Here is a 24,495-nt window from a genome sequence, read left to right on the forward strand (position 1 = left end):
TTTATTTTACATCACCATCATTTACACCAATCAGCCACAACATTAAAACCACTATCATTGACATTCTTGTGACAGTTGAGTGTTCTGCTGGGAAACTTTTGCACATGGCATTCATGTGGATGCTATAAGACACCCACCTAGACCAGACCAAGCGTCCCACCCCATAGCAATGACAACCCTTGATGGCACCAGCCATCCCCAGCAGGATGCAGCTCAAATAAACATGAACAACTGCATAAGATGTTGACCTGGCTTTCAAAATCACTAGATCTCAAACTGATCAAGTATCTGTGGGATGATCTACAACATTTTGTTGCCAGATACCACAGGACACTCTCAGAAGGCCCATAATGAGTCACAACTGGGTGGTCATAATGTTATGCCTGATCAGTGTATGTGCGAGCTGGCCATCTTTGCAGTGTGTTCAAATGCGACCATTTGGTCCAGACACTGGTCTGCCTTTGTTGCCAGTAGATATTTAATGACGGCTTTTGTATGGCCATTACCTTGAATTGTAGTTTGGCAGAAGTATAAAAGACAACAACAACATTAATAGCATTGCTGTATCTGTTTTCCTTTTCTTCTGTTTTAAGTGTAGCCTCAACATGAATGAAAATGAGGACATGCCACCAGTGATTCATTTAATAATTAAATAAAGGCTGAATTAATAAACAAGTACCCACATTAGGAAAAGGTACCTTAAAGCAACCAGAGTACTTCAGTAAACACACAGATTTGGTCATTTTTCCATCATTTGCCAATGCAGATGGGAGCCAGCTAAAATTAGGACCCCGCAAATTTGGAGAATATTCAACAACTCTAACAACTTGGCCATGATAGCGTCCAGTGAGTTAAAGTGATGAAACTGTCGTACCCTTTGCGAAAAAAAAAAGAGCAATGAAATTGATAACAATAATGACTTTTGCTGGTTTTAGGGAGGACTGCAGCCCCCAAAATCAACTCTGTGGTGAAACCCATTTCATTTCATCCTTTCCCTGCAGGATGAACCATTTGGCCTATCGGAGGTTTAAGATAAGACGGGGCTAGCTTATCACAGTCAACGATAACCGAGGAAACGAACGACGGCGGGGATTTGCGAATGCTCTTTCTGTACCTGTCCCCCCCTTTCCCTCTCCCTCCCTCCTCCTCCCACTGAACGTGCTGTGGCTCTGAACTAGTGCTTTCACGCTGCAAAGTGGAACTCAAGAGACATAGTGTCCCATTTGAAGAGGTCATTTATTTGTATGGCATGAAACGAGGTGAAGATTAATAGGTACACTGGATGTATCTGAGCGAGAGATTAGTCAAAGGCTTTGTCTGAATACTACAGTGTCAGCAAAAAAGGTCAACAGGTATCTATTTAATATCATTATGTTTGCTTTCCACGCTGCCTACAGTTCCTAGCTTAATATTATGTGAATCAGTCCCCTTAATTGCTCTGTGATTATATAACAAAATGAAAACTCGCTACAAATCTTTGTCACCAGATTGTCCTAACTTTGTGGTGCGCAGCAGTTTGGATTGGAGGCGATTTACACTTTGTATCATTTAAACATCTGCGTGTTGGAGCTTTCCTCATTACTCCTGGTTTAATGTGATATATACCCTTTCAAAAGGCCACACTCCCTCCATCCATCATCTGCAGCCAAGGTTGTTCAACCCATTCTGATTACAGCAGTCAAGCTTTTACTGTGAAGAGAGAGAGAGAAGTGCAACATTTGACTGATTGGACAATGCAATTCACATAAATTTACCAATTGTTTGTTATTTATTTTTTTATTTTTCCCAGCAGAGGGAAATCTGACAGAAATAATCCATCACTCAAGACAGCCATATTCATTTATACATCTATATTTTTTTTTCTTTTGTGTTCTTTTGATGTCCATAAAGCATCAGGATGAAGGAAAATAAATAAATAAAAACCGCTCTCTAAAACGGCCGAAGGTTCTTTGAGGAAACATTTTCCCGTCCCTTTCTTCTCACATAAGCGTGATTATGTGAGTAAATTGGGAGCAGCGCCAGACAGATTGCAAAAAAAAAAAAAAAAGAAAAAAATTGGCACCGCACTCTTGCACCCTCCCCGAGAAATTTCAAAGTAATCACAGCCGATCCGTTATAATTACAGCTGTGATATCTGTCTGTGACTTCATAACTGTCTCTTTAGAAATTCATTGCCGTGCAAATTTCAGAGGGGGGGAAGGAGGGGTGCACACAAAAATAAATAGCATCTATTCTCTGGCCTTAATATCCGAGTTGTACCTTTTCTAAACATCAAAAAATAGCTCTTTGATTCCAACAGTCTCAGTTTTGCAAGTATATTTTTAAATTGTTCTTGTTGCAGAGCCGAATTGGGTTATATCTCTGTGGGTGGGTTTTAATGTTCAGCTGTATTTCTCTCAGTTTCGTGATTTCACATTAATCCCAGTCCAACCTTGAAGTATTTATCAGCTGTGGAATTTCTTGCCTTAGCCTAATAGTAAATTGCCTCTACTAAATGTACATCCAGAGGAAGTAAATAGTCTTTTCGGAAAGTGAGATAAAATTGAAGAACATTAAACTAAATTCAAGTTTTATGTCATTTTTGCATCCATATCTGAAAGGAAGAGTAGAGAATAAAGTGACTAATGATAAAGTCTTAAATGTACATATATACTTTCTATTTATCTTGTTCTTTTTTAAAATGAACTATATTGCCAAAAGTGTTCACTCATCCATCCAAATAACTGAACTCAGGTGTTCCAATCACTTCTTTGGCCACAGGTGTAAAAAATCAAGCACCTAGGAATATAGACTACTTCTACAAACATTTGTGAAAAAATGGGTCACTCTCAGGAGCTCGGTGAATTCCATGTGATAGGATCCCACCTGTGCATCAAGTCCAATTATGAGATTTACTTGCTACTGAATATTCCACAGTCAACTATCTGTGGCATTATAAGAAAGTGGAAGTGATTGGGAACAACAGCAACTCAGCCATGAAGTGTCAGGCCACGTAAAATGACAGCAGATGCTGGGGCGCATGCTTCACAGAGATCACCAACTTTCTGCAGAGTCCGTCTCTACAGACCTCCAAACTTTATGCCACCTTCAGATTAGCTCAATGAGAGAGTGTAGAGAGCTTCATGGAATGGGTTTCCATGGCCGAGCAGCTGCATCCAAACCCTACATCACAAAGTACAATGCAAAGCGTCGGATGCAGTGGAGTAAAGCAGACACCACTGGACTCTAGAGCAGTGGAGATGTGTTCTCTGGAGTGACCAATCACGCTTCTCCATCTGATAATCTGATAGATGAATCTGGGTTTGGTGGTTGCCAGGACAACGGTACTTCACTGACTGCATTGGGCCAAGTGTAAAGTTTGGTGGAGGGGAGGACTATGGTGTGGGGTTGTTTTTCAAGAGCAGGGCTTGGCCCCTTAGTTCCAGTGAAAGAAACTCTGAATGCTTCAGCATGCAAAGACAATTTGGACACTTTCATGCTCCTAACTTTGTGGGAACAGTTTTTAACTTTAACCCTTCCTGTTCCAACATGACTGCTCACCAGCGCACAAAGCAAGGTCCATAAAGACATGAATGAGGGAGTTTGGTGTGGAAGAACTGAACTGAAATTCCACAATTTAAAATATTCTGTCCATGTTGACTTAAGGACCAACAATAACTGTTTGTTGCATTGACTGTAATGTGCCCTGCCCTTTATTTTTGCAAAATTTGATATTAAGACCGAATTCATACAAACATATCACCCCTATACCCCTGCTCCAGACAAGAGGCAAGAATGGAAACCAGCTATTCTTGACAAGAACTGTTTTTAGCTGTAAACATTTATTTTGGCAATGTCCCATGCATTTGTGTAGGTCTCCCTTGTGCCTTCACAACAGTTGTGACTAATCAGAGAATGGACATTGACCTTCTGAGGGCGTCCTGTGGTGAAGGAAAGACACTGTAGGTCTTTCCATCCTGCTGCTGTTAGGCTCCACAATGAACACTCGTAATATGTGCAATGTACTGTGTACAACCCTGTGCAATATCCCACGATCATTATCTGTTTGCAATTCAATACTTTTTTGTTGCAGCTCAGTTACTTTTTGTTGCAATTCAATCCTTTTTGTATATATGCCAATACTTGTGTATTGTTTATTCTATTCTATTCTTATCATTTTCTATCTTTTTTGTCGTTATCCACTCTTTATTCTTGTTATTTTCTGCCCCTGTTTATGCTGTTGCAAACATGGCAATTTCCCCATTGTGGGACATATAAAGGTTTTCTAATTCTAATTCTGTTGTTGTTAGTGGGGGGGGCTTTGGGTCCTATGGATTGAGGGGAGGGTCCTCTGTGGATCATCCCACAGATACTTGATCAGTTTGGCATCTAGAGTTCCTAAACCATTTTTTTTGTGTGTGTGAGGGTGTCATTGCTATTGGGGAGGGGTGTCTGATCTGTCCTAAGTGGGTGCTACAACATCCACATGAATGAATACCAGGTCTAAAAGTTTCCCAGAACAACATTTAAGTGTCACAAGACAGGTCAAGCCCAAAGCACAGGTACATATTAGGAATTCCCGAGCTCAGCTCTGAAAGCAGACTTTGTAAAGCAAACTTAAATAGCAAATAAAAAACCTTGCATTTTTTTTATTCAATTTGTTATGACAGCAGGCTAGTAGTGGTCACAGTGCATCTCATAGACCCGCCTGCTCCGGACAAGAGGCAACACCTTCATAAAAATTAGTCAATTTTGCTCTGTGCTCCTTTTTTTGTGAGGCGTTGGTCTACACAGTCTGACACTGCAGCTATATACAGTACTCTGGGAGCTATATATATATATATGCATATATATATATATATGTGCTCCTTTGGCACATATCTATATATATACATATATATCTATATACATATATGTCTATATATATATATATATATATATATATATATATATATATACATATATGTCTATATATATATATATATAAATATATATATATATAGAATTAAATTCAGATAACTTTATCCCCGATGGGCAAGTAAAGAGCACACTGAGGAGTCAAAGACAAAGCATATAAACATGATACATTAAAGTGCAGTGCATTCGAGTCCAGTCCCGTCCTCCTTGTCCCTAAGGCAGTGGGTCAGTAATGGTAATAAAAATAGATATAGATATAGAGATATTCTAGCAGCACTTTTATTAAAACATCTTACAATTGTGCATTCCATCTTACACCCAGGAACTGTCTTAAATCGTCTCATCAGAGCTTGTGTCTCAGCCCTACAACAAGTTTGAGAAGTTGATTTAGTATTATCTCCGCTTGGCTCCTTTGGTGATTAACTTCACACTCATGAGGCTTCTTCAGAGTTTTGCAGTGATTAGTGTCTTGGATCAAAACTAAAGTGATAGAATGAATCACTCTGTATGCTGTCAGCGTCCTACTGGATGCCGACATTTGGTACTTGGTATTCCAGTTTCAGCTGCCATCAGTGCGTTAACGTCATGTTGACTGGAAAGAAAGAAAATAAAGAATTAGCTCTCAGCCGTCCTAGTGATCAATCCATATTTTGAATGAAAACAAATAAAAAATTAGGTTTATTTTTTTATTAATATTTCAACAAATTAAACTGGATTATAATGACAAAGCTATGTGGGTGAAAGATGACTTGCGCCGTTCTCAAGAAACACACCGTCCTAAGCCAGAGATCTGATTTGTTTTTGCCAAATGTCAGACAAACAAAGCGCACAGAAGACTCATTTTAATTCACCGAGTGCTCCGCGTGGAACTGCAAGGGAAGGAGTGCACAAAATTATGCATGAGGGACACTTCACATGGAACTGTTTCACTAAACACCTTGAACTTTTCAGTAGCCAGAACACCTCTGAATAGAGTCACAGCTCTGCCAAAGCAGATATCACCGTTCAAAGAGCTGAGCCTTGAGCAAATGTTCTGCAGAAATAATAGGAAGACTGCATGCAAGGGGTCAGACTGGTCTTTATTGACTGAACATCTGTGGGTTTTTTTTCTTGGTTTAGATCTATTTCAGTTTATCATGTCGTCTCTGACGTACAGTTTGTATTTTTCGTTCTTGTGCCCTGTGTGTGTGTGTGTTACGGCTTCCCCTGAAAGTCACAGCAGCTTAAAAGCTTTTTTTAAATAAATTAAAAAAAAAAGACAGGAAGGGGCAAAGTTTTGCCTTTGACAGAATGCAATTCACATATTTCTTCCATTTCATCACCTGTGAGATGTAATCATGTGTGAATATGTGCAGAGATATTACAATCAGTGACGCTCTAGGGAATTGTAGTAAATGCAGCATATAGGCCACTCTAGTGGCTGCGGGTTAGGCACCCAGCAGTGGTGGTAGTCGGAATGGAAGAACACGAGGAGGCAACAAAGGCTGACAGGGTCTTTTGTTTAGGCAGCTTTCACCGTTTTTATGACATTTTGCTCCCATTTTGCTTCCGCTCTCATAATGGAATATATTCCCTATTTTGAGCAACAGCGCTATTGTTTGTACCACCTTGTGAAGCATTCACGTTGATGTATATCTCTGTCATGATGGGGCTATTAAGGAAAACATCTGTCAGCTGTGCACTTGGAGCACATTTCCACCCCATGTGACAATCTGGGTTTCACTTTTTTTTTGTTTTGTTTTTTTCCATGTCCTCTTATGAACTTTCCATTTCCTCGTTCTCTCTTTCTTTTCAGTTTCACCTCAATTCAGGCTGGGTCGAGGGGGCATGGTCGAGGAGATCCTGACAAAGCCAAAGCACATGACATAATGAATTAAATTTGCTCCTCTCTTCCTTGCTCCATCTCCCTCTCTCTATCTCTGCCTTTCTATTCTTTTCATTTATTCCACTAAGTGCGTTTTTGGGCAAATGATGCATCTGTATGATGCCACTAAAAAGAAACAGAGCCCTGCACCTCCTCTACCTCGGTAGAGGGGCAGCAATTATGATTATTTTCATTGTGAATAGACCCATTGACTACTGTCTGACTAATTCGTCTTTCACTTCATATAATGTCCGATCATACACACTCGGTAAACAGCCAAGGCTGAATGTGAGGGAGTGTAAGGAGCACAGATATACATTCAGTGTTAATCGCCGAAACAATTTCAGTTTATTTAGTTAAGCAGAGACAGTGTACATCAAAGAACATTCCTTTCAAGAAACAAGAGAGAAAATGTAGATGCACCCAGTTGCAGCCAAGGGCTCATTTACATTGGTAGTCCCCTTGTCCCACGTATATTCTTTCGGTCTAACAAACGGACCAGTCCATTTATATATATCCTATTAAAACATGTTGTCTATGCGTTTGTTGGTGGATGTTGCATATTTTGGCACATGACTGCCCCCTATAGGTTAACGCGTGCATAATCAAGAACAAAATGTGTACGCGCTTGTTGAAAATAATTTTCTTAGTGATGCTGCAGATGTGAGACCCTTGAAATTTAGAAATATGGATCACAGTGCTAAATGATGCATCTGCATGGCGCCACAGAGAAACAGAGCCCCTCCTCTTCCTCAGTAAAAGGCTACTGGCCGACTAATTCATGTTTCACGTTCAGTGTGTAATCATTTAAGAAAAAAAAAATGGTGTATGTGAGGTGGTGTCAGGGCATAAATCTACAATCAGTGTTATTCACCACAGTGTATATTCTTTTAAGTCAAACATGTCCATACGTGACTGCCCCCTGTAGGCTGAAATGTGTGCACTCACAATCAAAACAGGCACCCACAGGTAAGAAATAATATCCATGATCTAAAACTCCACAGAGACACTTCAGAAGTGGCAAGTAAAGTTTCATGGTTTCTGTTAATTGGCTCAACTGACGGTTCTGTTGTTCTAGTGCATATATACTCATCATCAGCTTCTCACGCTATCTGTTTTTCTTTTCCTTTCTGACCTTTTCCAGGGAGTTCGGGAGATGGAAGGTGAACAACTTGGCAGTGGAGAGGAGAGATTTCCTGGAGTCTCCGTTACCTCTAACCCCTGAGTTCATCAGGAACATTCGACTGCTGGGCCGCCGGCCCACCACCCAGATGATCACTGACAATCTCATCAGGAAGTATGGAACTCACTTTCTGTTGTCAGCTACACTGGGAGGTAAGGAAAAAAAAAAAAAAAAAAAAAAAAAAACATTGCTGCTTTACCGTATATTTCCTTGGTATCTTTGTCATGGCGTAAGCAAACTCACAACTAACCTGTAAATAATAATAATAACCAGAGACTAGTTATTAGATACACCATCTGTGACGAATCTTCAAATTGTGCTTTTGTTTTACTATGAATTACACATCTGTGTAACAATAATAACTGCATTTTCAAGATTCTTAATTGTCATGGTTCCCTGTAGAATGAAGAATTCTTCTTTTTCCGTCCAACCAAAAATCTTAGAAATACAATATAAAAAGAAACATATAATACTAAATACATAGAAATAACTAGCGCAAATGGATGGTGCATCATATGACACGTAGTCCTGAGTCTGATGGCAGTGGGGAAGAAGGACATCTTCAGTCTCGAGGTTCTACATTTCACCTCCATCCTGAGGGTAGGATCGTGAAGAGCTCGTATTGGAGGTGGTTGGGTTCCTTAGTGATGGAGGCAGCGCTCCTGTGGACTTTATGTGTAAGGATGCTCTGCAGAGAGGTTCAGTGGAGTCCTGGTGATCCATGGCCGTAGTGCTGCCCTACCCCATGGTGATGCAGCTGCTCATGATGATCTGAAGGATGCAGCTGTACAAGTTGCAGAGGATCTTAGGCGACGTGCCGAACTCCAACCTCCTCAGGAAGTACGTCCTCCTTTGAGTCTCCATAACCAGCTGTGTGGTGTTCATCGTCCTGGAGAGATCTTCGGTGGTGTGGACCCCTAAGTACTTGAAGCTGCTCACCCTTTCCACTTCACGGTTGTGATGCTATACTGATAAAAATCTGTCCATGTCCAGACGGCTATATTATAATCACCTGCCAACACACTCAAAAACAGACTGATGGAAGCTCATGATATCGACAGAAATTCAAGCAGCATTTATTTTTCCAACATGCCTCAGATTTTACTTTCCAGCTCTTCACACATGCCAACGCGATAACAATGGTGACAGATTCAGAAGTCATTGATTTTACTTTTTTTTCCCTCTTTTTGGAAGGATGGTTTCTTGATTACAGACAGATGTACACTAATCCTCTTCACATCTTTTTTTGTGAGCATCCATCGGTTCGTCGAAGTAAAATGAAAATCGCTGCTGGCAGCTGCAACTGTCTAGATAATGAGAATCCATTTTGCGAGCAGTTTCAAACGGTCTTTGGCAGATTTTATTTCTGACTGACTTGAAATGAAGATCCCCATCTAAAGGACAAGATGAACATTCTGGTATTTTAAAAGAGATCGAGATTCTCATCTGTAAACATTCATTTGGAAGACAGAAATATACTTGCTTGAAATTACAAATGTACTTTAAGGACATACTTCTCTTCCAGATGATGGGGGCTTTAATGAATTACACAATTTGTGATGATAAAAGCTTTTAGAATTCGTTCTCCGAGGCGTTACACATGGAAAACAGATGGACACGGCACAATGCTGCAGCTCGCTCAGACTAACTGAATAACACATCTGCTGTACAGAAATTGCCTTCGGAGATGTAAGATGTATGAATGCATGTAAAAGCCTGTGTACTGTAAACCTGCCACTCCCACTCCCAGCCCCTGCTCCTCCTTCTTGGATTTCTACAGTCTGATGAATGGATGAGCACTAATGGTCCTCTGACTCAAGGAAAAAAAAAACATAACAGGGAGAGAAAAAATGAATCAAAAATGCCACAGAGGCCCAACTGAGCCTTGAAAAGCCGATTTGCTTTTTACAGAACAACACTTGTCAATTACTTTAGACCAAACTACAGGCTTTGAAAAGGTTGCTGTTGTGAGTTTGAAAGTGGCCACATATAATGCAAGTCTCCCAGCTGCCTGAGCTGATGCTGCCCTGCACCCATCCTGGCTCTCAGCCAGTACTTAGCGGTATGAAGAGAGGAGAATGAGAAGTTTGCCTTGGACCGTTGCCAGAGATATGCCTCTGTAGTTCTGAATGGATTGCCTCTGTGTTCAGAAACATATGGACTTGATGAAATTAATAAATAGATTGTGATATTAAGAGGATGCCCTTCAGCAGCTGAGCAAGGAGCCGGTGGGCAGAAAAAATGGCCCTGAAGTATTAACACTGCATTATGATGGGGGAAAAAAAAGAAAAAAAAAAGAAATGATGAGAAGAGTCTTGGGAACTCTTAAAGCGCTGCGTGTGTTGCGCCATGGCCTCTTGACTTATGAAGGGCTGATTTCTATCATCAGTAGCTTTTGATGCAGACTGACGTGGAGAAACCGCCTGGGATTTTTTTTTGCCTCCCCTGCAGAGAAGAGCAGAAGGTGGGATTTAAAACTATGGCAGTGTTAAACTCTAAATTAATTGGCTGAAAAGGAGTTATGAGCTTAGTTCTGCTAGGAAAAGTGCACAAATACAAAAAACTAAAACCGTGTCAGGAGGAAATCCATGGGAAAAGGCCTGACGCAAGCTAGCACACGTTGTGACTGATGAGAGATTTGTGGGAAGCGGACTCCTCTAATGCAGGGGTCTTCAACGTTTATCAGACCGAGGACCCCAAACTGATGGAGAGATGAAGTTGGGGCCCTCTACCTACTACATGTGTTCTATATTAAACTCAGTATTTGGCTGATGTGAACAAGCTGCACCGTTAGCTTCCTTTCTGCTAATGTTGCAGCGTGTGTCTGGGATTTCACCTGGGGACTTAATAGGCTCTCGGCCAATTGCGGGGAAACCGACAGAGTCAGCGTGTAATATGCGGCCTCGTGATTGGCTCAGCAGCAAAAGAGGCGGGTCCTAGTGTGTACAGGAAGTTTAGAGGAAGTCTCGCTGTGTGCGCAACTGCTGAGTTGTATGAGTCTTCTAAGTCCATTTATCCCTTTACTAAAATCTGTTGGATTCATGTTAATGTTTATTTAAAGCAATTTAAATTTGTGAAGGAAAAATTGTGGTGGAACATTTTAAAAATTATATATACAGTATATAAAAATGTCTAATCAACCGAAGATTTTGTGAGCCCCCTGCAGTACCTCCGCGGCCCCCCCTAGTGATCGTGGACCCCCTGTTGAAGATCTATGCTTAAATATTATGTCGAGACAGCATCAAAACTAGTCTCTGAAAAGCATAAAGTGATTAAAGTTGGAAGGCCTGTGCCCACTCTATCGCCTCTTCAGTTTTTTTTTTTTTTTTATAAAAATAAATACCTTTTCCTCTTCCTCTCCTGCAGGAGAAGAGGCCTTAACGATATTTGTGGACAAGAGGAAGCTGAGTAAGAAAGCGGAGGTGAGCGATTACTCTGGCAACTCTTCCACCGTGACTCTGGAGGCTCTGCACCAGCTGGCCGCCTCCTACTTCATCGACAGAGAGAGCACGCTGCGCAAGCTGCACCACATCCAGATCGCCTCCACTGCCATCAAGGTACGGTCTTTACTCCTGGGACACATTTAACTGCTCTGATTATTAAAGCTTTTATCGGCTTTGACCTTTGCTCAGTCATCAATCAAGTCAAACTCATAACACAATGACAATTAATGGAAGATTTGAAAAGGCTTAGAGGTGGAATGCAGGTGTTGATGGTAGATCACAGCTTCTCCTGCTTCTCTGGCTGTCTGCGCTTTCATCTGTGCCTTTCACATTCGAACAAATGACATAGAAAAAGATTCTCTGACTTTATTTAACTTTATTATTTTAGCCAACACCAAGTCAAACTCGTACTTCTTTCAAACTCTTAACAAATTGTCTTCAGTCTTGCGTGCAGTGCAACAAAGCTAGAATCTCAAATGCATTTGTCACCTGCGTCATTGTTGCAAAGCTTTATGCTGCACAAAAACATGCACAAAATAAAGGTGCATGTTTTTAGAATGATGTGTCTGAAATCATTTTTTAAGAGTCAATTAATGAGGACAAAATATGCAATTATAAAAATCATGATCAAATGGGAAAATTAAACCAATAAAATAGAAATGTATTGCATTTACATGTTACCATCTTTGAAGGTGAAATTAAACTTAGTTTTTCACAAAGTAGAATATAGAAGCTGCACATGCAGCTTTGTGCGCTTTTTCCCATTCAACAATTTCCCTGTCATAACAACGACATCAGGCCTGAAAATAAAGTAGGGGATTGTGCTTTTTATCCGCCCACCTGTGATGAGACACGGTCATCAGCCGCCGTAAGCGCGTCATGTCTGGAGGAAGCTCCGTGATGAGCGCATATGGCGAGGCGGAAGATAAATGAGTCTTGTGAAACACAGCGTGTGACGGGTTTCTGCCTCCGGTTGTCACCTTCAGGTAGCACGGAGTTAATAGGGTGACAGAGGAGAGGGTGACCCTTCTTTCCGCCTTTTCCATTTCTCTCAACGCAGTGGTAGTCGGCTTGCGAACTGTGGCTTTTTCTGCTCTAGCAGAACATGAATCAGACTCCTTGTACTTATATCAAAGCTCTGTCCTCTCGCTACATTGTGTTCAGGGAGGATTGGGTATTTCTTTTGCAGCTAAGGTGGGCACATCTGAGGAGCGGAGGCAGATGCCTTTGTCTGTTTCATTTCTTGGGAATTACGTTTTTTTCTGTAGCTACAGAGAGGAAGAGGAGAAGAGAGAGTGTGCTTTCATGCTCCAAAGGTAGTCATCTGGCGTAACTGACAGCTCGGAAGTGAGAAGAGGAGAGATTCACCTCCATCACTGATGGAAAGTGAGTCAAAGAAGCAACAGAGTCTTCCACACTTGTGCATCCTTTCTACGGGGAGTTGACCCACACAGACGTAGAATGCATACAACTAACCACTTGGCCGAATGAATTTGAAATCGAACAAGTTGAGGAATGAATGAAAGAGGGCTGGTGATGCAACCTCTCCCCCTGCTGACCCTATGCAGAGGAGAAATTGAACCTCATTTTGTGAGGAAAACCATGCAACTATTGCCGTCTGCTGACGATTCGCCGTGGAAATCTGGACTTTCTTTAAGAAGTCACGGCCCAGAGTGGCGCCTTTGATCGGACCAGCTTGTTTGCTCAATGAGTAATGACTCCGGTTGTTGTGGAGCAGAGGGGGAGCGTTTTTGTTACAATTTCAGGATTTTCCCGACTCAAATCAATGGTGATATTCCGACCCGACTCAGACCATTTTTGCCATCTGTCTAAACAATGATGAACAGGGCGATAGACTCGAATGAGAAAACAGCGGGGCTCTCTGGTTTCATATTTTCTGCTCATAGACAGTCACTCGATTTATTGTGCTCTCATTATGGCAGAGAAAAGCATTTTTTGTGCGCCGTATCTCATGACTCAATCGATTGTTGGCAGGACTTTCAGAGAGTAAACAGACAACCACTGTGATTGTCCATGATCACACTCAAACCATACTTTACTTTTAAGTACATTACTGGCATGGGGGCAACAAACAGAGAAATATGAAACCAGTATAAACCCTCTGCAAAACACAAACATCTGGAAATAGACAAACACAGTAATAAAGACTGCTAGGAGGAGGCTAATGAGTAGCATTAAAGCTTCATTTGTTGTTGTTTTTTTGTTTTTTTTAAGCCTCACCACGCCTTGTAGTTCGACAGCCCACATATCTAGGAGCAGGGATATGCAGTGTGGTGCTGTCAGATAGCATACAGTGTGTTCACCGGCCAGTTTCCCTGACAGAGAGTAAATGTATAGCAATATATTGGTGGAGACCCAAACAAGAGCCAAACGGAAAGCAAATATTGGACTTGAATCCATCAAGTGAGCAAAGCGGAGATGGGATGTACAGCACATAAGAGGGAGACGGATCTTGTGGATCTGTTCCTTTCAAAGAGATGTTCAAGAGCCTGGCTGATATTGATTCACACTCACGTGAAGGCACTGTGGACTACTCAGATGACATCAAGCAATATTTGTAATTGCGACTCATTCATTTAAAAGAGCCGGTCAATAGATTCCGTTTGTTCGTGAACGTCACATCTCTAGCAAAATTTTGCAACTACCAAACTGAACCATCCAAACTTAACCCTCTGGAGTCGTAGGGACGCGCCGCTGCGTCCAAATCACATGACTAATGTACAACGACACAGCAGCAACACGCAGCATCATTGACTTCAAACTCTATACAAGCTTTTAAAAAGTGTTAATAGGCCAAGTAAAAGTAGAGGTATTATAAATAATTTACGCCACACTTTTTCCTGAATATTGCCGTCTTGTTGATGCGCATCTGGTGCACTGGAGAAATGGTGAAAAGCAAAACGCTAGCAACCAGAGATCATCATCAAATGATGTGTCAATGGTTGCTAAGGAAGAGGGAAAAGTTGTGGGAGTGACTCTATATTCAGTCTATGGAATGACTGCAGCCAAAGATCTGGAAGCCAAGAGATTTGGGACTTTTAGATATAATTACTTTGTGTTACACCTGAGTTTTGTCAGTGGTTGTAAATAGCTGTACAAAAATGTGTGATGCATTTCCTGCATTTTAATGGAAATAGATTATGAATGGCTTTGTTGTTTGCTAAATTTGTTCACAAGTTTTTAATAAGCTTTTAATAAATTTACACTTTAGATTCACATTCTCAGGTTTGTTAAACATGTTTGTGGTTTTCACAGTGATAAATTTTACTTTTTCCTACTCGGATTTTATGTTTTGTTTTGTTTTTATTTATGGTTTTAGTTCTAGTGTGTTAATACAGTTTGTCAAAATGAAAAAAATAATTGTAAAATGACACTGGTGAGGTAGGGCTGAAAAGAATGAAACCAAACAAGGCAACGTAAACCATTTTTAAGATGAATTAGAAAGGTAAAACCAATTATACTCTGGACTCCAGAGGGTTAACTGCTAAGACATAACTGCATAATAGCAGAAAACTCTGAAGATCTTCCTAAACTCTTCCCACTCAGGAAGATGCCAGTCAGACGTTTGAACCAGAGCTGCAGTGACCTTTTATTTTATAGCCAGGAACTATGAGGTGTTCCTATCCATGAACTCCACAGCTGGACCAGAATGTGGAAGTAAAGAGCTGTGGGTAATCAGCAGTGGCCGGTGAAATGGACGTCCCAGACTGCACTGTGGTCAAAGCAGTGAATAAACGTAAAAACAAATACACTGCTTTGCATATTTTATGGTCACTTTAACAATTTTATGTATGTATTTAGATGCATGCCGTTCCTACTGCCCACTAGTGGACCAAACCCACTGAGTAGTACAAGATTTAAACCTCCTCATGTGGAAATAATCATAAAAAAAAAATAAAAAATCATCATTCTGTGTCACCTCCTTCTTCTTCTATTGATTGATGAATTATTATTGTTGTTATTTTTGTGCATTATAACACATGGACCATAAATTTGAATCATGAACAACCCCTCCCCCCAAAAAAGACATTTAACTTCCACAGCGCCTCTGATGTTTTTCCCTCACTCCCTCATACAGTCACATGCCAAGACACAGGTGGCCAATAATGTCCTATTAAGTATTTTTAATACACCAGAATGTATCTACAGTGAATAGCAGCTGCTAAGCAAAGCGGAAATTGAATGCTGCGCTCATCAGTCAGTGTTTTGCCATATGGCATATCATATGGCATATCAAATAATTCCATATATGGATTCAGCTTTCGTGTGGCTCGAAACCCCGGCGTTGTATCTCATTTCCTCGCATTCATATCAGCATTACGATACCTCATGGGGGAAACAAGGGATTTATAATGCAATGTAGATACTATAGTCAAAGAATCACACTCAAATTATCTTCATTTTCCGTTTCCCATTCACAGAGAATACATGTTCTTCCTCTCAACCCTTTCGTCTCGATTAGGCCTTTGATTAAAGAGCCACATGCTGAGTTTCTTGCTTTCCCGCAGCACTGGCCTGAGATGAGTTCCCAAGCCCTTCAGCCCTCTATGATGGTGTTACTGATCGACTGACCCTCATTGTCTCGCCTCATCCATCTGTCACTTTACACCAACTGTCCTCTGACAAGCCTGACCAGGACAAATCGCACGAACAAAATACGGTGTCCCGCAACCGCAAAGGGAGAAAAATGAGGATTGGTTAGCTGCTCATCATGATGTCACGGCGAGAAAAAAAGGAGACTGATGAAATAAGATCTCTTCTTGCAAATGAAGTGGCGCTTTGTTGAAGCTGCTCTGTGGCAAAGGTCAATCGAAACGTCTTCAATCAGCGGCGAGACAAAAGGGAACATGTAGCATTCTTGCATAATGAATGAGCGCGACAAAGCACTCCTGCAATAATTCAGAGGAATGAAAATGAGTCTTTCGCAGTTGTCCCGTTCTTTCACATTCACGAGTACAATCGATTATGTAGCAAGTACTTCATTCAAGCAGAACAGAGAAAGTCATTTATGCTGCACACTTTTTTTGTGTGTGTATGTGTCTGTCTCATTAAACCAAAATGTGCGCCCAAACTTTTGAAGTACCCTTGTGTAAATAAGTCTGTCTTAACCGTGCGCTTGTCCTAAGACAGAGAAGTGCAGGAGGATTTTTTTTATTTTTTATAAATGGGCTTTTTATTTGTTGTTGCCCAGGTGACAGAGACCCGCACCGGTCCCCTCGGATGCAGTAACTATGACAACCTTGACTCCGTCAGCTCTGTGCTGGTTCAGAGCCCTGAAAATAAAGTCCAGCTGCAAGGTGTGTCTGATTTTTACCACTTTCATTGTGATTCTCATGGCATGTTTTTACAGATCAAACATTCCTGTGAAAAGTTTAAGCGGCGGAGCTAAACTGCGGTAACTGTTTGGCATACAAATACACTGATTTATAGATTTTATTAAGTAAGTCATAAGCTCAGCTAGCACTATATTGCCACTAAACTTTCACTGTCACTCCCCGGGTTCACAGTTTGACGACGGTGCTAAACCCCGGTTCGTTTTACAGGCTTGCAAGTGATCCTTCCAGACTACTTGAGGGAAAGTTTCGTGCAGGCTGCTCTCAGCTACATCGCCTGCAACGGGGAGGGCGAGTTCGTCTGCAAGGACAGCGACTGCTGGTGCAGCTGTGACCCCAAGTTCCCAGAATGCAACTGCCCCTACATGGACATCCAAGCCATGGAGGAGAGTCTGGAGAGGATCACAGAGACGTGGGGGACGCTTTACAAAGAATTTGAGGAATCAGGTGAGGCCGCCCGGAAAATAATGGATTCCTGCTTCCCTTCACGTCGCATGCCTCATTTTCAATGCAGAAAAGATCTGACTTTGTGAATATAAATCATTTATATGAGAGTGAGTGGGGATGAATTCAAGTGTTTTATCTGCACCATTAAACCTGAGTGAGAATCCTATATGTATGTCCCTCCCCTCTCCTCTGATTTATAGGCTGAACTATAAGAGCTGCTTGACAATCTTACATCCTGGCACGCTATCTGCATACAGCGAATTAACAAAGCGACTTGACCAGATAAAATGAAATGGGAAAAAAAAAATAAAAAAATCAGGATCAGGTAGTTTACAATATGTCTGGAGCAGATTAATCAGCTATAAAATGCATTTATTGCATCACCAGCTTCTCAAATCAATGGGAAAACAGACTTTGAAGGAAGCTCTTAGCATAATGTTTGGTTATTATTGCTGTGCTCGGTCACCCTGCCTTGGTGATTATTACTCAGGTGAACTCAAAATGGATGTCTTTTTTTTTTCCTTCTTCTTCCATTTTTCTGGTTTGCCTGAAATATCCCTAAGTGCAATTACTTTCAAAGTTTATGTTTTAATGGCCGGCTGTGAAGCGAGGGCAGGAGCGTGCCCGGAATACAGACGCCAGCGAGTGTCATAAATGTGTCCTTCACTGAGGGATATCATTGACTCGTTGCTCGCTGCTTTATCGGCAGAAGAAGACATAAGAAGGCCAACCACAAATGGAGGTCAAAAAATAGTGAATTGTCGAACTTGAACTAAATGCCGATGGGACCGGAAAGAATCAGACATGTATTTGTATATAAAGTATTATTTCTTATGTTGCTTTTAGACTAAATTTTCTCCTCCAGGTGTAATTTACGCTGTAGTAAAGTCATAATTTTCACATTCAGCTTTTTCTATATATAAACAAGATATAATTACAAGGTTTTGCAAAGACTTCATCAAGACGTTCTCTTAGAAAATGTAGCCTTCTTGTCCAGAACGCACCTCTTTATTGAATATGATCAGAATTTAAGTGTTACTTTCTAAAGCAGCACTTGCCAGATTGTGACCAAGCGTCTCCCTCAAACGACTTTGTTCTCTGCTATTGTGCGAGCAGTTAGTAAAGCTAGCCCCCTTCTTTTTCTCTTTACTCCGTCAACACCACCTCCAAGTGTGCACACTCGGAAGTCCTGTCTCCATTTCCCAATTGATTGACCCTTTGTCGGCCTTCTGGTTGGTTTGCTAAAGGCCAATCAGAGTCCCGTGTTAGTCTTGCTAGCTTAGACAAACACAAGCAATGTGGGAGTTCAGTCCAACAGAAAGACATCTGTAGACTTTGTAGTGAAAAGCGTAATTGTAATTCTTCCCAGTTACAATTACACAGTCTAAACACACACAAACAATGGAAATGGGTCCAATGTCTGCAATTAGCACAGCTTCTAATATTAACTGTCACCTCCAAGTAAATTAAATAAGAGTTGGATGGACCCCTCTATGGACCTGTGCATGGCTGTTATATCTATCTAGAGTAACAGGAGTTTGGGACTTGACAAAGGGTATTCGCCATCAGGTCGGTGGTCAGCACACCAATCAGAAGACAGAATTTATAACTGCACTCTGTGGAAATTAAATACATTTATGTTACTGGGGAAAGCTTTTGGTGATTCCTAATCCATATTTTAATTATGTTAGTTATTTTTTTCTTGTTAACATACTAACCCTAATGGAATGAGCTTCTGGGTTTAAAAAGGATTTCTTGTTTCTGGTGAAGTCAGTCTTACATTTGTTAAAGAGAAAGTAACATATGGAATATATTTGAATTATATCTGAACCATCGTTATTTTTTGAGTTATTGAGTAGCTCCTTTCTTTAATATATCATTGTCAATATATAACTCACACCATATTGGTATATTCTGTCTGTGCCTGTTGTTCCACTTTTTTTTTTTTTTTGTGGAGACTGCTGGAGAGCCCTGCAGCACAGATGCTGCGTCCAATTTTGGGCGATCCAAACTCCACCTTTGTGGTAAAATACAACCAAGGTCAGTCTGCCAGACCCATGAATAAAAAAATAAAATTAAATAAAAAAAAAAAAAAAAAAAAAAAAAGCCACTGAAGGATATAAATAATGGAAGGCAGCCATAAACATAAAATTGTTCCTGTTATGAGCGCAGACATGTTGTAAACACAGGACAGAGAAGTCAGAGTAAGGCCACAGAAATTTAGTGTTGAAGTGAAGGTACTCCGCTTGCAAGTAGCTCATCTGAGTGGAATCTCAGAGCTCACACTGTACACTCAGGTATCTTTAGACTTGTCCCAGTTTTCTACCGCTTGTTTTTAAACTTGGCCACCAGAAGTTGGAATACACACACATACACAATACATGCTGATGCAAAGATCCTGAAAAACACATTTTTAAATAAATATGAACGTGCGGTAGCAGCTACAGTAATGTTGGAGGCAGAGCAGCGTAACGATACCAACTGAAATCGGTATTACGATTAACTGTCAGTCAATAGGGTTTTTGCCTGTGTCAGGCTGCATCCTGCTGTCATCAAGGAGCGTCATTGATATGAGGTGGGGGGGCCTTGTCTAGTCTAGGTGGGTGCTACATCCACATGAACGCCAGGTCCAATCGTTTCCCAGCAGAACATTGATTTGTCACAAGGTGGTTAAAGTTATTTACTTCTCCTGCCACTGGTCATAATGTTATGCCTGATGGATGGATGCACTGTATGCATCATAGCCCTAGTCTGGAGGATAGTGAATGCTAACTGTCCTCCTGGACATACACACTGCAGTGTTGTGCAGCTGATAAGTTTCCTCTTTTATGTGTCTTCTCTGCTGTTACAGATGAATTCAAGGCCTTCTACGCAAGACTGCCCCAGACCTATTTCCTGAATGTGTCAACCATACAACACTTGTGGTCACTGGACAGCCTGTTCCAGTGGCGATATGAGCAGCTGGAGAACAGCATGAGGGTCCTATCCAGACGAGCCCAGAGAGTCATCTTCAAACTCTTCAGCCTCAGTAAAAGATGTCACCGGCAGCCACAAGTGCGCATACCCAGAGAGCGGTGAGTTCAAGCGCTGCACGCGCGTTTTCTTCCTCGCGGTTATTTGTGTGTGTTTAACAATACTCCCCTGTGAGTTGCAAGATTCTGACATTTTTGGCCCAAAGCTACTGCACATCGAGTCCCAGCTTTCAGTTCTCTCTATAGGCTAATCCAGGTATGTCGATGAAAGGAAACAAGCTGGCATTTCAGTGTGTGTGAGGGTTATGTAAAGGATTTCTCTAGGGTACATCTGCTGCCGAGAATTGACTGCCCGCCTTGTTGCAGTCGGTGAAATACTGTTAAAACAAGTCCGACTGGATAAAGAGCCCTAATTTCTCAACTGAATTCAGTCCAGTTTTTAGTAGACACCTCTTTTCCCTCGTAGATCACAGTCAATGAGCCCACCTGCCTTACTTCATTTGAGCTGGCCTTCAACAAAAATCAGGAAACTTCTGCTCTATTAAATCTTTATAAGGCTTCACCAGAGGTGCGCAAAAGTCATAAAGCCTTCATTTCATTTCATTGAACTGAGAAATATGTGAAAGACTAATTCAGAGTATCACAGTTTTACCAAAGTTTGTTGTCATCTAACTCCAATTGCCGCATGGATCATTAGTTTATATATAATATAGTTAAATAGCAGGTTACAATTTGGAGCTAATTGAGTCTCAGCAGTTATTTTCAAGCCCTTTGGCTGGGGATAATGTTAAGTTGGTTAAATCCTCTTAGAATCTGTATGACACAACCTGTCAAGACTGGATAGTACATTGGGTCTCATGACTAAACATGTGTGTGGTTTCCCCAAAAATCATTCGCTCATATCATAGGATGATTCCTTCTAAATAGCATGCTATTTCAGTTCAAATTCACATGTCAGGGCAGCACATTTTAAGTCTTTTGTATGTCTTTCTATGGTTTTAAATGAAGATATGGATACATTTGGGTATAAGGACTGCAGCAGACGGCCCTTCATGGAGATTGCACACCATGAAATTACAACAGAATGTGGACTGATAGCGTGCAATATGATGCCAGGATGCCCTGAAAGTATTTTATGATGCAGTATCTGAGGCCAATGAGTTTAATGCAGGTAAAGCATTTTAACCTTTATGGTTAGAGGAATCAATGCTCAGTCTAAGCGAGCAGACGGAGTCTGTCACATCAACCTCATGCGCCCTCTGCCTTCGCTGCTGACAGAGGACAATCACTATTAGCATGCCAGATAGAGAAGACTTGTCAGTAGAAACATAGATGTGCCAAGTTAGTGTTTTCTGGTGGAGACTTCCAAATCTCAAACTACTGTGGATTGAATAAAATCCACATATCTGCCAGAAGGGGTGATTGCAGAATGTGATGAATCCGACCGTCAGTCAGTCACACTACGTTCCCTTCGACTTGGCCTCTGCAGAAATGGCAGCGGTAACGGTGGTGACAGCACATAAATCATCTGTCAGATTAACCTATACAGTGCACGCACTTCAATGCCCAGCCTCTCCCCCCTCTCTCTCTCTCTGCTTTTTCTTTCTTCACTCTTTCTTTAATTGTTCACATTCTCGCCGCCACATTGCTAAAACACACATTAATCACAGATCTATGCAGTCGATATTCCCACCCACTCGCCGGGAAGCATCGCCACCCTCGTCCGTGTAATATTTATCTACGTAATTACTTTCCCTTTCTTCTCCCTCTCCGTGGAAATCTTCATGCTCGTCGGCGGAAAGTGATCTGGGACGGGGTGTTAGCCGGTTTCCAGGGAGGAGAAACGGAAGCTCCCAAACCTTCCTGCCTCTCCCTTAAACTGTTCGTAGTGCCACTCGAGACAGATGAGAGATACGCGATTGATTTTGCCTCCCGTGGGCTACTTTTCCACTGCGCTGACAATTATGAGCGAATAAGCCCGTCAAAAGCAGCAGTTGGCTGGGCTTTTGTGAAGCGGGTAATGATAAGACGGACGCAGTACACTTTGTGCTCAAACTTTCGCCATTAGGCATAATGATGGCCATTGTCATTCAAGTGATGTGTTCGGTACTTCTGCTTTAATCAGCTCAAAAAAAATGCCTTTCTTATGCATGAGCTTCTCCGGGAAAAAAAGAAAAGAAAAAGGTGCAGTTATTTTACGTACTTCACTGGATAAGTCCTCTCATCTTTCTTTGACTGCTTGTATAGTGCAATTAAGATTTAACTCTGAATGTAGTGAATAGCTTTTTAATGATCCTATTAAGGCGTTCAGTAGATTTGACCGATTTTTGTCTTTACAACCACAATTCGTTTGTACAGAGCAAAAGGCAGCCGTAAATTGCAATGATCAATTATTATCTTTTCTTCACTAACATTGTTCCTATTGATTGCTTATGATAGCTGCCTTCAGTATTGACAAATGGAAAATGCTATCGATGGCATATATGTGCTTTACCTCTGACAGATGATGACATAAGAATTTTTCTGAAAGTGAGAACAGCCTGCATGCCCTGGCAGTATGAGAAGGAACTGCATAAAAAGAATGATTAAATATAATAGTTTAAGGTTTTGTTATAATTATTATTTACCCTTTCATGTGTGCACACTATTCTATGCGTAGAGTAATTGAAATGAGGGGCTAAATTTGGAATAAAAAAAATCCCCTATCTGTGAAAGAACAGTAAAGTAACTTCATTGATATATATATATATTTTTTTTTAATTAACCCTTTGACTGGCATCGTAACCGCACGGTTGACCTTTTTGTAGTGGTGGTGTAGACAATAAAATGCTTAATTTCCCATTTTGTACCCATTTTCTAACCATTGCTATTGATTCAGTGTGTAAGATACACATTTGCCCTGTGTCAACAAGTGGCTTTTATACTTTCATGTGAGCATTTTAATAATGATATGTCAAAATACTGGGTTTGCAGTGCATGCTATTAACATAGATGAAAAATAAAGGATATTTAATCGTATTTCTTAGTATAGAAAACAAAGAGGTAATGAAAATAAAATGAAATGTAATACTCGCAAAAACAGGCCTAGGAGCGCATACCCTATTATTCTTCATATTCTGTCCCAACAGTTCCTCGAAGGGATTATTGTGTCAGTGTAACAACATCCCGCATGCACAAAATACTGTACGGTGTTTTCAGAATTGTAGTTTCCACACAGCCTGCCCGTTGAGAGTGACAGAAAGCCTGGCCTTATCGCCTCAAATCATTGTTTGGAACCCACTAATGCTCCTGTGACTAATAGGGTATAAATCCATCCAGTCGTGTTCCAAATCCTACCCTTCCTTCCCAGAAGGGTGCAGGCTTTTATGAAGCTTTTACTCAAACATTATGCCCACATTCTGTTGCTATTAATATTAATACCTTTAATATATGTTCTCCCCGCAGAGTGCTGAATTTGCAGGGAACGCGCAACTAAATTTAGCCGATTTTATTGTCTAAACACAATTTTACCCGCTCCTTTCAATGTGGTTAGACGACACTCTGACTTGCAGCAGTTTCTTGAGAGGAAAAGTTGTGGGGAGCAGGAAGGCTGCACATAATCACAGCAGGGAACTAATAGTTCAGCTGCAGTCTTGTCTTTGCTATGGCTTTGCTCTGCTGAAGCCGTTGGAGGTGAATGCCTTACTCACAGGTACCGGGTGATGGAAAGGAAGTGTCCTTTCAGTTCACTTCCCATGACCGCTTTTTCCATTAGAGCGTTTTTTGATATTCAAATCAGTGATTTTTCTGAACTCTTCTGGGCTTGCTTCCTACCTCCAAGCGCACAATAAGATTTGGATACACGGGGAAAATATAAATGTAATCCAGCAAACATTTTCAGATTAGCATAAAGTTTACCTCGACGCACCCTCATCAAAGGAGCTTTCTTTCTAAAAAGGAAAGCCAGCGGTATATAGTGAGCATCTCTTCCCTTCAGTGAGCAAAGAGGATAAGAAGCATAAAGGGATCACAGCAGAGCAAGTGCCACAGACGGGAATCAAACTCCAGTTCACATGGGAGAATTATGTGTATGTCGAGGGTAAGTTACCCTACGGCTGCAGCGTGCTTCTAATATTTGTGTCACAAACTGATCAAAGACAACTTTCTGTGCCTCTCCTCTGTCTCGCTTTCTCTTCTGTTTTCTAACTGCGCTCATATTCTTTGCATGCATAACCTGCGCTAATTGAGCACTGCAAACAACACAAAACCTCAGCAAGAATCTCAGGTTAGGACAACTAATGAGCATCAGGGAATATAATCGGAAATACGTCCCCGATGTGTTGTTCTTCCACGAACT

At 41.1% G+C, this 24,495-nt stretch overlaps 1 protein-coding gene across 1 annotated transcript in view; it reads left to right on the forward strand.

Annotated features, from left to right (window-relative positions):
- LOC125009848 (BMP/retinoic acid-inducible neural-specific protein 3-like) overlaps window positions 1-24,495 on the forward strand; it is a 53,717-nt gene that overhangs the window by 26,947 nt on the left and 2,275 nt on the right. Inside the window, exons 3-7 of the mRNA XM_047588068.1 lie at window positions 7,905-8,095; window positions 11,310-11,500; window positions 16,599-16,704; window positions 16,951-17,187; window positions 20,039-20,261. Coding sequence (XP_047444024.1) covers window positions 7,905-8,095; window positions 11,310-11,500; window positions 16,599-16,704; window positions 16,951-17,187; window positions 20,039-20,261 — 948 coding nt within the window. The remainder of the gene's footprint in view (window positions 1-7,904; window positions 8,096-11,309; window positions 11,501-16,598; window positions 16,705-16,950; window positions 17,188-20,038; window positions 20,262-24,495) is intronic.

Source organism: Mugil cephalus, chromosome 6 (assembly GCF_022458985.1).
Source record: "Mugil cephalus isolate CIBA_MC_2020 chromosome 6, CIBA_Mcephalus_1.1, whole genome shotgun sequence".
Classification (NCBI taxonomy): Eukaryota; Metazoa; Chordata; class Actinopteri; order Mugiliformes; family Mugilidae; genus Mugil; species Mugil cephalus.